The 14,671-nt window shown below is 40.6% G+C and overlaps 1 protein-coding gene across 2 annotated transcripts in view; it reads right to left on the minus strand.

Moving 5' to 3' along the window:
* The window catches only part of EPS15 (epidermal growth factor receptor pathway substrate 15), a 75,240-nt gene that overhangs the window by 5,952 nt on the left and 54,617 nt on the right, over nucleotides 1-14,671 (minus strand). The window contains exons 20-24 of one of the 2 annotated variants that reach the window (XM_042462803.1): nucleotides 12,849-12,979; nucleotides 8,424-8,493; nucleotides 5,744-5,820; nucleotides 4,216-4,378; nucleotides 3,604-3,770 (exon numbers count right to left, since the gene is read on the minus strand). In XM_042462803.1, coding sequence (XP_042318737.1) covers nucleotides 3,604-3,770; nucleotides 4,216-4,378; nucleotides 5,744-5,820; nucleotides 8,424-8,493; nucleotides 12,849-12,979 — 608 coding nt within the window. The remainder of the gene's footprint in view (nucleotides 1-3,603; nucleotides 3,771-4,215; nucleotides 4,379-5,743; nucleotides 5,821-8,423; nucleotides 8,494-12,848; nucleotides 12,980-14,671) is intronic. The other variant, XM_042462804.1, reaches the window with a different exon arrangement.

Genomic DNA, 14,671 nt, shown 5'->3' on the forward strand with positions numbered 1-14,671 from the left:
ATCAAACACTGGGTTGCTAATAATGCAGACAACAGGATAAAAAAAGAAGTTAATGAATACGGTAAGCACATATGCTGATATCTTGGGCATGCCTCACAGCTTGACTCAAAGAGCGTTTACAAATTTGGGCAGAGGAAAGGGCAGAAATGGCTTCACTTCATGCATGTCAGTTGTATTTCATGCATTCTTGAAAACAACACATTACTAAAAGAAATAGGAACAAGCTAAGAATATAAATGCAAGAGTACAATGGCTAGTGCGTAAGATAAAGAAAACTACAAGAAAAAGGGAAGAATGAGAGACCTATTCTACAAGATTAGGGAATCAAAGGAAAATTTAACCAATGACTGGGACACTCTATGACAATAAAAATAACACAATTCAAGAGCTGGAATGATAAAAAGACATTGGATGCAATACACAGAAGAGCTATATAAAAGAGATGACAAAATTAAGGACACATGGGATGAAGAGCCACGAAAATGATCCCCAATATTATAAAAAAACAAGGTAGAAGCTGAAAATAAGAAAAATGGTGAAAAACAATTCCAGGAGACCAGATGATATTCTATCAAGCTGCTGCAATCCACATTTGACAGAGTCAGCTATTTGCTAACTGACATATGTCAACAGATATGGAAAACAAAACAATGGCCAACAGACCTGGAAACGATCAATAGATATCCCAATCCAAAAAAAAAAAAAAAAAAAAAAAGACCTCAAAGACTGCAGCAACTATAGGACCATTGCATTAATATCCCACGCAAAGCAAAATTAAGCTCAAAATTCTACAACATAGACCCAACCATACATGGAGAGAGAACACCAGAGGTCCAAGCAGGGTTTCAGGAAAGGAAGAGGCAAAGGGACCACATTGCAAACATATGATGGCTAATGGTGCGCACCAGGGAATTTCAAAAGAAAATCACCATGTGCTTTATAGACTACGCAAAGGCTTGACTGTACAGATAATGAAAGCTAAGGAATGCCCTTAAAGACATGGGAGTGGGCAGCTGTCAGAACAGAACACGGAGAAACAGAATGGTTCCCAATTGGAAAAGGGTCAGCCAAGGTACATCTTATCACCCTACTTGTTCAACTTATTGTGCATTGTAAGAAAAGCAGGCTTGGAACCAGAAGAAAGAGGAGTGAAAATAGGAGAAAGGAATACAGCATCTAAGATATACAGACAACACCAAATACTAGCAGAAACCTCAAAGACCTGGAACAACTACTAAGAATGATCAGGATGGAAAGAGCAAAGGCAGGCTTATTGTTGAACAAAAGAAAACAAAATAATGAACACAGAAAACCTACACAAATTTTGAACTAGAGAATGAAGAAATAGAATAAGTAAAAGAATTCTCCCACACTGTGATCAAACATTGATAGAAATGGAGGCTGCAGCCAGGAAATCAGAAGAAGACTATAGGCGGGTTACAGACCGCCTATTTGGGGCGGGTGTACCCGCCCCTTTCCCTGGTGACGGGGCCTCAGTGTTAGACGGCAGCCGCTGAGGCCCCGATCCACCGCTTTTCCAGGCTGTGGGGAAGCGGCAAAACTCGCTTCCCCCGCAGCCTGAAAAGGTGTGTCCTTGGGGCTTCAAGCTCCAAGGACACCCCGGGCGGCGGGAGGGGGAGAAAGGGGCGTTGGCCCTTTCTCCCTTGCTTCGCTGGGCGCAGCCATCTGAAGGCTGCGCCCAGCGAAGCAAAGCGGTGCCGCAAAACCAGGAAGGAGCTCAAAACGGAGCTCTCTCCTGGTTCGCGCTAAGGGCGCCCTAGGCGCCCTGGCGCGGAGCGAGGACGTCACGTCCTTTCCAAACCTAGAGAAGATCCCAAAATGCAAGGATATAGAACTGAGCACAAAAGTGAGAATGTACAAGCCATTGTATTCCCTATTACCATGTATGGATGTGAGAGCTAGATGGCCAGGAAGGAAGATAGGAGGAAAATCAGCTCATTTGAGATGTGGTGCTGGAGAAGAGTGCTAATGATTCCATGGACAGCCAAAAAGTCCTGGAGCAGGTCAAGCCAGAAATCTCCATGGAAGCCAGTATCACAAAACTCAAGCTGCCGTACTTTGGACATATAATGAGAAGGCAAGAATCATTGGAAAAAAACAATAATGCTAGGAAAAATAGAGGGAAGCAGAAAGAGAGGAAGGCTGCATGCGAGATGAATGGACTCTATTAAAGAGATCATGGGTATGAATTTGCAGGAGTTGAGCAGAGCAGTGGAGGACAGAGGGTCTTGGAGATGTCTCATCAGCAGGGTCGCCATGGGTCAAAATCAACTTGAGGGCAATTAACAACAACAACAAATCTTATTTGGGTGTCTGCAACAACACTAACATAAAAGAAGTTTGTACTGTTTGCCCTCCACATTCTCTGGGGTTAGGGGCCCAGGACCCCCATGAAAGTGGAAAAGCTGCAAATAAGAAAAGACTCCTTTTTTTAACCTGAGAGACCACCACTCTAGGAATCTCCAGCACAACTCTATGGTCTGCCAAAAATAGACTACAAAATCATGCTGGAGGACCTAGAAATGCCTAAAGAAGTGTTTTCTCTATTAATCTCCAGATTTTCCAGTGCAACTCTATGGTCAACTTCCAGCAGAATCTCTCTGGAGGACCTAAGGATTCCTAGAAAACATATTAATCAAATCCACAAATAATCAAAACCACAAAAGTCAAAGCTGCAAATGTGCAGGGCCAACTGCAGTATATTGAGAGGAGGACTCTGTGCCTTGTTCTTAAGGTCCACTTGCCCATTAGGTTCTAAATTTCTTGCCTTCCTTTACTAGTAGTTTGCAGACAGCCTGTTCACTCTTGTGAGTCAGTCCTCAAAGCAAATCATTGCTTGACTTGTCCTACAACTAACACTCTTCATCCTCCTCCATTGTTCATGGCTATAGGAATACACAGAGGTACACAGAGGTTAGAAAGTTGCATTTTGGGAACAGCCACCAGCCATGCTAGCTGTGGGATTCTGGGAGTTGTAATCCAAGATGACATTTTCCCAACCTTTGGGAAAACCCTGCCTGCAAAGCCATTCTCTTGCATGTCTAGGCCAAGTACCCTTCCCCACATTAATCTTCCATCAGAAGATGGCTGATTGCCAAGAATGAGCTTGGGGAACAAAGCTTCCTTGTTACAATATCAATTTAGATGTATGAGTTGTGTAAGGGATTAAAGAACTGTGCTGTTTATTTTGTAACTGCTTATCTCTGGTATTCACATATGCATTGGGAATAAACTATGTACTGCACTTGATTTACACACATTAAAACCCTAAGGCATAATATGCAATTACTGTTTAATACAAAATACCAGGAAACTTTCAGACAGCTATTAGTCATGTAAAGCTAAATAAAACATTAATGTGCAGCTAACAAAATGTCTAAGTGGCTTAATTTGGTCTAAATGTATGTTATAATGCATTCTTTAAGAGAGGAATAACTAATATTAGGATATGCTATATGATTGCTTTGCTGTACGGAACCCATTTAATTGTCTTCCAGCCTGAGAAGTTTACAGAAATAGTTCCTCTTCTTTACAACATAGTCATAAATGTTAACTGGATGCCTCCCCATCCTGTTTACTTACAGCACTGAAATTAGCAAAATTGCTGGTGTCCATTTCTTTGCACACACCAGTGGGAGCAAATGGGTCGGCTTCCTGTTCTTTGGGAACATCACAGCCTGGGAAGGGCTGGAAAGGATCATTCAGTTTAAAGGAATCGGAAGACTCCAATTTGTTGATAGGTCTTTTTCCTACATCAAAATAATCACTTTAGCATGATTATGAATGTGGCAGAAATATTTAGCCAGTGTACAACAGCATCTGAAACATGCCATCCTATTATTTAGAAAAAAACAAAACAAATCAAACCTCAAAAACCTTAACTAATTGTTATAGGTCTGACAGCATGGTTACTTAGAAAGATCTTTTCTTCCGGTTTTGAATTCTATAAACAAAACCTCTTTTGGCAATATTCACACGTAACTTTAAAATCACAACTTCTCAATTTATGGCTCCAAACATGTATTTAAGTTAGGAAAAGCTACATAAAACTATTTAGTAGAAATTATCCCATCGACAATTAGCTTGCAATTAACATAAAATCAGAAGTTCTTTCAATGAAAGAAAATACTCCTCTCACAGCTATAATCATATATATTTTAAAAAGCACATACACATACTTCCTCAGTTTCTTACCAGGTGGCGGTGGACAAGGTCTGGTGGGTGTTCCAGTTTTGGGAGGCAAAGCAGGAGGAACATCTTCAATTTGAGCTGGAGGTTCTTCAAACACATTTTTGGTTATGACAACACTGTTGACAGAGACCACTGCTGACGAACTAAAGGGATCATCATTGTTTGCCTTAAAAAACATAATCAGAAAAAGCAACTCAGGTTTACTGAATGTGTGATTTTGTGTACTACTGCTTCCACCATTCTTTAGTTTTGAATGAAAACTGCCATTTTCTCACCAGAAGCCACCATTTTCCAACCCAAAGCAATAGATCAAATACTACACAAGTACTCCAAATGAAATTCAGGGTAATGGTCTGGACCTTTATCTTTATCTAGTCCAAGATATCTGAACAACTACTTAAGAAATCTACATCTACTTGGTGGTTCTACTCCACAACCATCATGAAGCATGGCCATCTTTGGGCTGTGCCTACACCTCTTTCCAAAAGATGTTTATTCTACATCTTCCCTGCTGGTCTCTCTGGCTGTATTTCCTTTCAAAATATTTGTGATCCTCAAAGATGAAAGGAAATTCTTTCCATCGTTTCTCTACAGAGTACCTTTGGCTAGGTGTTTTATTTCTGCTTACAACTACTACCTTATGTACGGGTTAATTACAGTATTTTAACCCTTTTAATATATATTTAAGATTTAATGGTGAGCAGTCTCACCGTGACTAGAAAATAGAACTGTGTGGGTGCAATACAGTTGCCAATGAAGTAGCTTCCATACCCTTGTAGCAATTTCCCCCACAACTGCACTCATCCATATGATGCTGTACCCACTTTCAGTTTCAGAAATAAGTTAAACAACACCTGCTCTTTATTCATTTTTTAACGGAAGGAAAATGAAGAAGGACGGCCCACAAGACTATGCAAGTACTAGCAGATCTCTCAGGGCTCTGGGTGAAAAACAAATGGCGAAAAAACCCTACTTGTCCTCTAAAACTTAGCTGGGACCAAATCTGGCCTGTTTTAATTATAATAATAATAAATTTTATTTATATTTCCCACCTCTCCCTGTGAATCGAGGCAGGATTATACCATTTTCTTAACAAGGAAGTGACTTCCATAATTTCTTGCTCAGGAAAAAGCCTTTCCCCCAAGGAAAACTCCACATGGTTGGAGAAGGCAAACCCCTAGAATATATTGAGGCTTTTCTAGCCATTTTTTAAAAAAAAATTAACAAATTTGGATGGGTATTGGGGAAGGTATATACAACCCACTGGCTGTGCTTGGTTCATCCCTGGCTTTTAGTCATGAGAGTGTAGTTTTCCATTCTGCAGTGCTTTCACAGCAATTCACAAAGCAAATAATCCCTCATCTAATGAGATGTACAAATTCAAAATGAGGAGTCAACCAGAGAAGTAAACCTGTTGATTTACAGACTGAAGCATATTGCTGAAGTTCTGATTTGTACTCTAATAAAGCTGAAGACTGTAAGTGCCACAATTTTATGCTTTTCCCATAGTCATTAAATCATTGCAATTTACCTTTGACAATGTGCTGAAATCAGCAAAACCACTTCCAAATGATTCATTTCCAAACAGAGAGGCAAAGGGATCTGTAGCTAAAATAAGCAGACCAATAGAAGAACAGAAATGTTAATTTCCCATTTTAGCAAAAGCAAAATGAACAAGAGGCATGTCAATTTATTTACTCCATCTTTTGAATCTTACATAGTTATGGCCAACTCCTGGATAGGCCTAACAGCCACCCATCTTGAAGTTGCTTAACATTGATTAAACTAAAAAAAAATTCAGATACTTTCTGGAGTTCAATCCAAAAAACAGAAAAACATATGAATATACCAAAATCCAAGGACTGGCCTGAAGGGCCAACTTCAGCAGTTAGCAGGCTATCTAACTAAACTGTGCAAATATGTATCCTATACAATGCTCTTCTTGGTTACAATTGTCTGATTCTCTTTGTGACTTTATGCAAGCCCCTTCTTTCTACCTCACTTAAGACTAGAGAAAAACTCTTTAAATAATGCCAACCTATCCTTGAATCCTCTTTCCTTGTGCCCTAATACAGTGTGTCTGTGCCAACCACAAATTTGCCATCCACAGATCTGAGCTTCTGCAGACAGCATGCTCTGGCTCTTTAAGTGGGTGTGCGTGCATGTGGTCATGTGCATGTGCATGCATGCCCAATGAAAACAATGGGATTTGATCACCCGCTTTTTTGCTATCTCTCTGTGTGTGTGTGGGGGTCCAGAATGGATCCCCTGCAGATAGCAAGGGACTACTGTAGTTTTCTTTTCTTTTTTAAAGTGTAAAGCTAAGTGTTTCTGTAGACCAGAATGAGAAAAATGTTGGACTGCAACTTCCATCTTTCTTTCCTGTTGGGTAAGGCCAGTGGGAGTTGTAGTGTACCACATACTAGAGGTCTACATACTCCTCCTCTCATTCTAGATGAAAGAGAAGCAGTAGAAGGCAGTGTATTAGAAAACAGTAATTGGAAACTATTTCTACTAGATTCTTACTGGAAACTGAAAAATTCAAGGAAGGGTTATAACTACAATTTCAAATGAAGTTTTAAAAGAAATGACATTTTTATCTTGTGAAAATTACATATATTAATGGCTAATGACTGAAGGCACTACGCATACTGTTGATTATTCATAACTTTTCAGTAATCCTACTTTATGAAGCAAACCTAAAATGTTCCAGGGCAACACCAGCATCACTGCTGAGTGGCTAGATTCAACTTCAGTCTATTCAAATCCCATTTGCTTAACACCATCCTTCAGTGTTTAATTAAGAAGACACTGTTTAGCATCAGCATGCAGACAACACCCAACTTCCTTTCACTAGCTTCATATGGTTTTTTTTAATATTTTAAAAGTGTTTTTTTTAAATAGCGGGAGGATCAGCTCTAGTGGAAATACACACTCCTTTCCATCAGTCAAATTTGAAAAAGTTAAATCCTAGTTCCTCAATGTAACTCTCAGACAAGGAGAATGGCAAAAACTATTGAGAATTCCATTGTCTTCACACAGAAATCATCCAGTGGAATTACCAACATAGTCTCCAAATTAGGTCTCAGACTCAAGGGAACTGAGAAAATATGGTTTTATATAGGTTGTGCTACTCTATTCAACTTTGGTTCAACTGAGCAATCTATTTCTTTCCATGTTTTCCTAAAGGCTGAATTAAAATATCACACCAACTCATATTTTATATTAACACAAATTTAGAGATCAAACACTTGGAACATACTGTGGTTAAACATAGTTATTTTTACACTAAATAGTTATTTTAGACTGTTCAGGCTTTCTGTCTCTGTACATGATAGCTCCCAGAGACAGAATGGCCATGACTATGTCTTGCCAATTCATATATCATTTTAGGCTAAAGAACTGGAAGTGGACAAACATTTCACAATTAATTAATTACCTGCTTAAACAATGATATGGCCCTTTCATTTTTTCAAAATAATGAGGCCTCTACAAGCCATTGCCGATATCACTGTCACTTAACAATATTTAAGGCAACTGAAAACAAGTCAAATCACAAACTTTTACCCATCTCTTTCCTTGTGAAATTCCCCTGCCCTCAACCATGGTTACTTATTATGCCTAAGCTAATTCTAGTAATAGTTAACATTATTAATTGATCATCTTAAACCTGTAATCAGGATTTGAAGCTAGTTTCATATCTTTGGTTAGGATATGAGGCAAATCTGTCCAATTTATAGTGTCTGGTAAAGATCAAAGGGTTAACCACAACTCAGAAAAGTTACTTTTTAGATTGCAGTTCATAGAATTCCATGCTGCTTATGGGATTCTGGGAGTTTCAGTCCAAGAAAGTAACATTTCCTAGCTTTTGAATTAACTATAATGATCACATCTACAAAAATAAGAATTAATAATGTATTAAAAATGCACAGTATTATATCTGTATCAGCCACAATAATCTCCAAAATGCAGCTGTAAACCAAGGTCATTTCCTACATTGTGTACCAAATATATTATGCATTACTAAATGGAAAAAGCATAAAATATTAAACTTGAATGGTTTACATGACCAGACTTGATTTTTTACAAATTTGATGAGATAATGGTACATTCATCTATTAACATGATCCATGCAAACATAAAATTTGCAGCTAATACATTTAATATTTAATCTATGTATTTATGGTTTGGAGATATCCGTAATCCCTTACCTGGATCACTTGATGTAGTGACAGCAGTTCCTCCAGGGGCAAATGGATCATTATGCTTCATTGTTTCAATCTTTAAAAAAAGTTAAGATTTCTTGCCACAGTCCATCAATATTGTTGCATTACTTAGATATAAATCAATATTTTCAGCTGAATACTTAACCTGAATTTCTCAATTTCTTCATGGCTCATAGCTGAAGCCATCCTTAATAAGCAACACTTGCCAAATAGAAAACATTTGTTTTACTCGCAACAATTACACTAATTTTATAAAAAAGTCTAATTTTCATTAACTGTTAAGATTTTTAAAAAGACTTAACAGCCATTAGGAGTACAATATTAAGCTGTTTTTGTACTCTTATTCATTTCAAGCAACTGAAATAACTTCTCAGAAAAAATGTTGACAGTAGCTGTGTTGACCATGAAATAAAAATTTAAAATCCAACTTGCAGTAATACCTTTACTGGGCCAAGCAAACGGTACAAAATATATCATGCTAGCCTTCTCCATCAGTAAATATAGTAAAATACTATATAGGGGAATAGCACGTCTAGTGTTTACCATGGAGGTCCATTCTTGTATGCAGAAGGAGACATCTTCAGTTGCATTATCTCCCATCACCACCCATGCTAAGCAAGGAACATGTGATGCCAGAAGATTAACTCCCCCTCTCTGCATCCACCATCAGTTCCAGCTGCAGCTGTCAGAGCAGGATATAGAGAGCAGGAAATGGACTTTTGCTTCCTTCCACACCAACTTAGTACAAGAATTCAAAGGAAATGCAACAGGAGCCCTGGCGACATCACCATATACTTTTCAGGCTGCAATGGAGTCTTCCACACCTGCTGAGGTCCTGTTCACTGTTAGGGCCAGGGATGGAAAGAAAGGAGGAGACCAAGCACCTACCCCCCCTACGGCCCTCCTGGTAGGGTTCCAAACCTTTTGCCAGGCAAAACCTTTTGCAGTGGCAATGATGGAGGCCTCCTGGCAATTATTGCCCTGATTGAGAGCACTAGATCTGGCAAAGGTTCCTTGCCAGGTGGGACCCTTATCCTGTGTCTTCTGGCTGGCTTGCCTATCTGACCTCTGGCCCATTTTGGGCTGGGTGGAAGTGGTGCAGAGAAACTCTTACCCATCCCGTCCAGCTAGCTTGTCTCCCTAACCCATTTCGGGCTGGGAGGAGATGCTGTGAAGAGGAATATTCCATATCTTCTCAGCCTTCCTGACCCAATTTGGACGGCCCTTGTGGTCTCTTCCAATTCTATGATTGTATGATTCTATTCCTCAAGGAAGTGGAGAGGAAGGAGACAAACCATGCCTCATATTGTCAAAGGGAACAGATCCACTGGGTTTCAACAGCCCTTCATATGTCTAATTTGTGCCAAGTGTTTTTGGAGACATGAGAAGAGTAGGACAAATGGTGAGATGGACTGGGACCTATGAAAAACTGAATTGATTTTGGGGATGAAAAATAGATCCAAGGTTAAGATGACAGAATCTCTTTCAGAAATGCAGCAGGGTGGGCAGGCAGAGAAAGCCCCAAGCTTGGACACCACAAGGAAGAGGATCTTAAGAGAAAGAAACTTAAGAGGTATGCTGTGGAGTGATCTGAAGGGGTGGGTTTGTAAAAGCCTTGAGAACCAAATGGAGGTTTTTGGTAGGAAAACAGTGTTGGACTGAGGAGGGAACGAGTGAGGTGTCATTCCTTTATGTGAGGATGGGGAGAAATAGAGTATTTAACAGATGGGGACAGGGCTGAAGAAAGGGCAGGCACTTGATTCTGGAGAGTATTAGGTTTGAAGCCTGTTCTTAAGCCACCCTGAAAGAAGTCTCATATATCTGGTAATGCTAAGCAGTAAGAGCTGACACATTTTCTTTGACACCAACAGAATAAAGGCCTTCTACATGGTCTTGTATATTCAGAACATGGATGCCTAGGGAGAGGCCAGCAAGGAAGAGACTACCCTGCAGGGGTATCCTAATTTTAGGAACAATTTCTGCTCAGTCTCCAGATGGCTAGGTGAAGCCAGGTTGAGTCTGCATGAGAGATGGGACCTTGAGAGAGAGAAATCATGGGACTTGAGGAGGGACAGCATTCTTAGCATGGGCAGCTCCAGAGGAGGCAGCCATTGCCATGGAGGAAAGGGGAGATGTTGTTGTTTGCACATCTTTGGGGTTCCTGGGGAGAGGCAGCTAAGAGCACATGCACATCCCAGACTACCCAGACAAGCCTTGGGCAGGAGATCCTAGAAGGAGAGCTACATGTTTTTGTACAGCGCCGTGTACATTTATGGCATTTTATAAATAAAGCTAATAATAATAATTTAGTGGATTCGGCTTTAACTTTTCTCATCCTGAGGGTACATTTGAGGAGGAGACACGAAAGGGGGAGAGAAACAATAGAAATGGAGAGGGAACTAGTGAGGGAGAAGAATTCATGTGGGGAACCAAAGGTTAAGTGCATTTTTCTTTCTTTTTTAAAAAAGTATAGGACTGAGAAAGGAGTGGGGAGGAGAGACATTTAAATTGAAGAAATATGGCCAGAGAAAACAGGGAAGACAGACATATGACCTTTCCTGGACAAGGCATGAAAAACAACTGAAGCAGGAGATGAGGACTGATAGAGATTCATTTAAGTGACATGATACTGCCTAGCCTGGCCAGTGACAGGAATTAAGCGATTAATGGATGGCTCCTTTTCTGCTGCCTGAGAATGGAATCAACAAGTGGAGTCCTGTCCATTGCCATAAAAGAAGGAGTACAGTGCGCTCACATTATATGGGGCTTTGAGTGTATATTCAAAGCCACGCGGGAGCGCATGGGGCGGCGCATCCCATTCACATGAATGGGGCTCACTCCCGTGGTGTGCGCCCCATGCACCACCGCCAGGGGCATGAGCCCCATTCATTTGAATGGGGCTTGAGCATCCACGTTTTTTCTCTTACGCAGGGGGGTCCGGAACAGTCTTCTGAGCAAGACTGATGGCCCTCCTACCATGAAGAGGGTTCACCATTCACCCTGAAGGAAGAAGTGCAAATCTGAAGGAAAAGGTACTTCAATAAAGCTTTAGCTTTAGATGTTGTTGAAGCACCTCTCAGCACTACTGCTGAGGATGCTGCAGAAGAAGAGGTTTGACTGTCAGAAGTGGCATCTTATAGGCCTAAGACTGAATAGCTTTTGGACAAAAGTGGAAGTCAGTCCTTGGAGTCAAACAAGCAACTGTAAGAGCAGTTTACCCATATCAGAGCCCTCAAGGACCTGAGCAGAAGGAAGAGAAGAGGTATCCCCCTCCTGATCCTGCACATCAGGTTAAAGTAGTAGTCGGGGTTCTGGAAACACTTGATCCATGCCCTCATCAAAGAAATGAACCGAGACTTGAGAAGTAGGGCTGGTTATTCGAGGACATGGACAAAGGCTGGGGAGGAAAGGGTGCCTTTGCCACCATGGCGGCACTTTCCCATGCTTTTGGTGTGTGTCATCTGGACGCAGTGCCAAAGGAGTGCCATGACATTACCTGCCATGTTGTCAGGCACACGGCATGACGCCAGCATCAGGGCAGCATCGGGGCATGCATCATGCGGACGCCACACCCCCACTCTGCCCCGAGGCTGGTGTTTTGTGCCAGTCTGTTGAGGCCCTTAATTTTCTGATATGTGTTCTTTGCCTAGTATGAGCAGCAATGAGAGATAACCCAACTGAAGATGTCTCCTTCACTGCATACAGAGAAAGAAAGTGATTGTGTTGCAACCCATGAAAAAGCTAAAATTGCTACCGTGCACAATGTAGGCAGTGCAATCACAATGATTTCTCAAAAAAATGTTTTCAAATCAATATTTTTAAATCTGTTGTATTAAGACAAAAAGATAAAAGGATAACAAAACTTCAGATACCTGCTGATTAAAAGATAATATGCATCCAAAGGCTATTATAACACCAAAAATCCTCTGGACTTCTGCAAAACCAAATTGCTGGATACATTAAGCTACTTTACATTTGGACCAATATAACTATCAAGAAAAAATCACCTTTCAAAAATGAACTGTGACATTATCATTTGATTTACTAATTTCAAATTGTCATATAATCTAATCATTGTAGACTAAGTGAGTCAAGGTTGTCTAAGGTTTAGCAGACCATCTGACTTCAAAGTCTCATAAAAGGATGGCAATACAGCTGTAGAGAATGGCTATATACTATTTAATTTGAAATACACAAGTTCAGAGAAGCAAAGACATGAAAAGATCACTGTATAATTTTAAAGGCATTTCATATCAAAGTTCACAATGTTCATAGAATCATTTGTATGTACAGTGCTGTGTAAATCTACAGAGCTATATAAATAAAGCATAATAATAATAATAATAATAATAAGAAGAAGAAGAAGAAGAAGAAGAAGAAGAAGAAGTACAACACTTCTTCCAGACTTACTGTGGAATTACTGTGGTTGCTGGTTACAGTGAAGGGGTCAACACTTCCAAAAGGATCTGCAGATGACTGTTTGAAAAAGCAGTCAGCAGCAAAAGGGTCTGAGCCTTTGAAAGGATCACTGCCAAAAGGATCTTTGAGAAAAAAAGTCAATCCAAGGTTGCATTACTGAATACATATTTGGCACTGGAAATATATTTTATGGAAACTATTAATATGCACAGCTCCCCAAATGATTTTGCATATTCAAGCATGTCCCCATGAACTACAAAACTCTGTGCAATTATTGTTTACCTACACCTATATTTAGTAGATTAATGCACTATACATAGTGCTGCTATTCCACTTTTACTGCCCAGGCTGCTTCCTGTTGCATTCTGAGGTTTGTAGTTCAGTGAGGCTGTGGTGATCCCTGGAGCAATGAGCCCTGTGCGTGGCTCTTACTCCCAGGGAGTCCCTTTAAACACTTCCCTTCTAGGATCTCCTAGGTCTCTATTCCCACTCCCTGCTGAGCGGAATAAGACCCCTTGAGGTCCTATCTCGCTGCCACGACTCAGTGAATTTTCAAACCAACCTACGTTTCCCCTAAGCACACACTGAGACTTGCTAGGGAGAGATCTAGTTTAAGCAATCAGTAATCAGCAACCAGTAAACCGAACTTAAGACGCGTGTCCAGGAGCAGAGAGAGACAGCAGATACTTTTAAAGAAAGATGTTTATTTTAAAGAAATAGATTAGGATAAGAGAACATCACTCATGCAAAGCCTTCCTGCCTTGCAGGTATAGAAAGCATATTTACAAAGAGTTCATTTCAGGCAAGCTATTAGATAACATAATAAAAGCCTAGACGCACTAACTAACACATTTCCTAGCTACTCACACAGTGATGGGATTTGCAGTTCGTGTTGAGTTCTCAGATGCAAGGAGCTGGCCCTCATGGCCTAGCTCTTTTGCTTGCCTCCGTGCAAGCACACAGCTGGTTTCCCCAAACAGACACAAAGATGGAGAACAAAGGAAGCATCGTCCTACAGGGTATTTAAAGTCCTCTCCTGGAACCTTCTTGAAAAGGCCGCTCTGGCACTGCTGATTGGCCAGGTGAGCCTTACGTCAGCTATGATGTAGCTGCTCATTAGCATGTGATGTCAGCTCTCATTAGCATGTACTTCCCCCCAGATTAACCCTTTGTGGTTCAGGAGAAGTCCCCAAATGACTGGAGGGCCCAGTCATTACAGAGGCCTAAGAGCTCTCTGGCTGAGAATTCTAAATGCCTTTCCCTAAACTGCAAATCCAGAATGCAAAAGGGGCAGCCAGAGCAGTAAAAGGGAAATAGCAGCACTATAACAGTGTAGTGCAGTGGTCTCCCTAGTTACACAATACATAGGCGAGCTAATGTAAGCAAGCCTTACCTTCCTTGAGTACACATTCACATAAACATACCTAACAAGTAATCTGGTTGTTCAGACTGCCAGCATGGATTCTGGCCTATTGCTTCACATATCTTTTCCCACTAAAGTGCTTGCAAGCTATCCTATTTGTTCAAGAGTAGGTGTAGATCTATCAAAAGGCCAGGACTGCTTGCATGCAAAATAAGTACATTCTATGGATCAGTCAGGTTTACGGTAAAAGTAAACTTGTAAATGGTGGGGAATATTCTTTTTTAAAAAAGATAGGGGTGTGGAAAAGGAAAGGGACTAATCAGAAGATTAGTCAAATAATAGCATGTCATGTCGATCTGCAAGGCAACAAATGTTTTGGGGGCTCAAGGCCTTATAGTCACAAGCATTTTCTGCTGGTAGGAACTTTATGCATCTGTACAACAAAACCGGT

This window comes from Sceloporus undulatus, chromosome 4 (genome assembly GCF_019175285.1).
Source record: "Sceloporus undulatus isolate JIND9_A2432 ecotype Alabama chromosome 4, SceUnd_v1.1, whole genome shotgun sequence".
Classification (NCBI taxonomy): Eukaryota; Metazoa; Chordata; class Lepidosauria; order Squamata; family Phrynosomatidae; genus Sceloporus; species Sceloporus undulatus.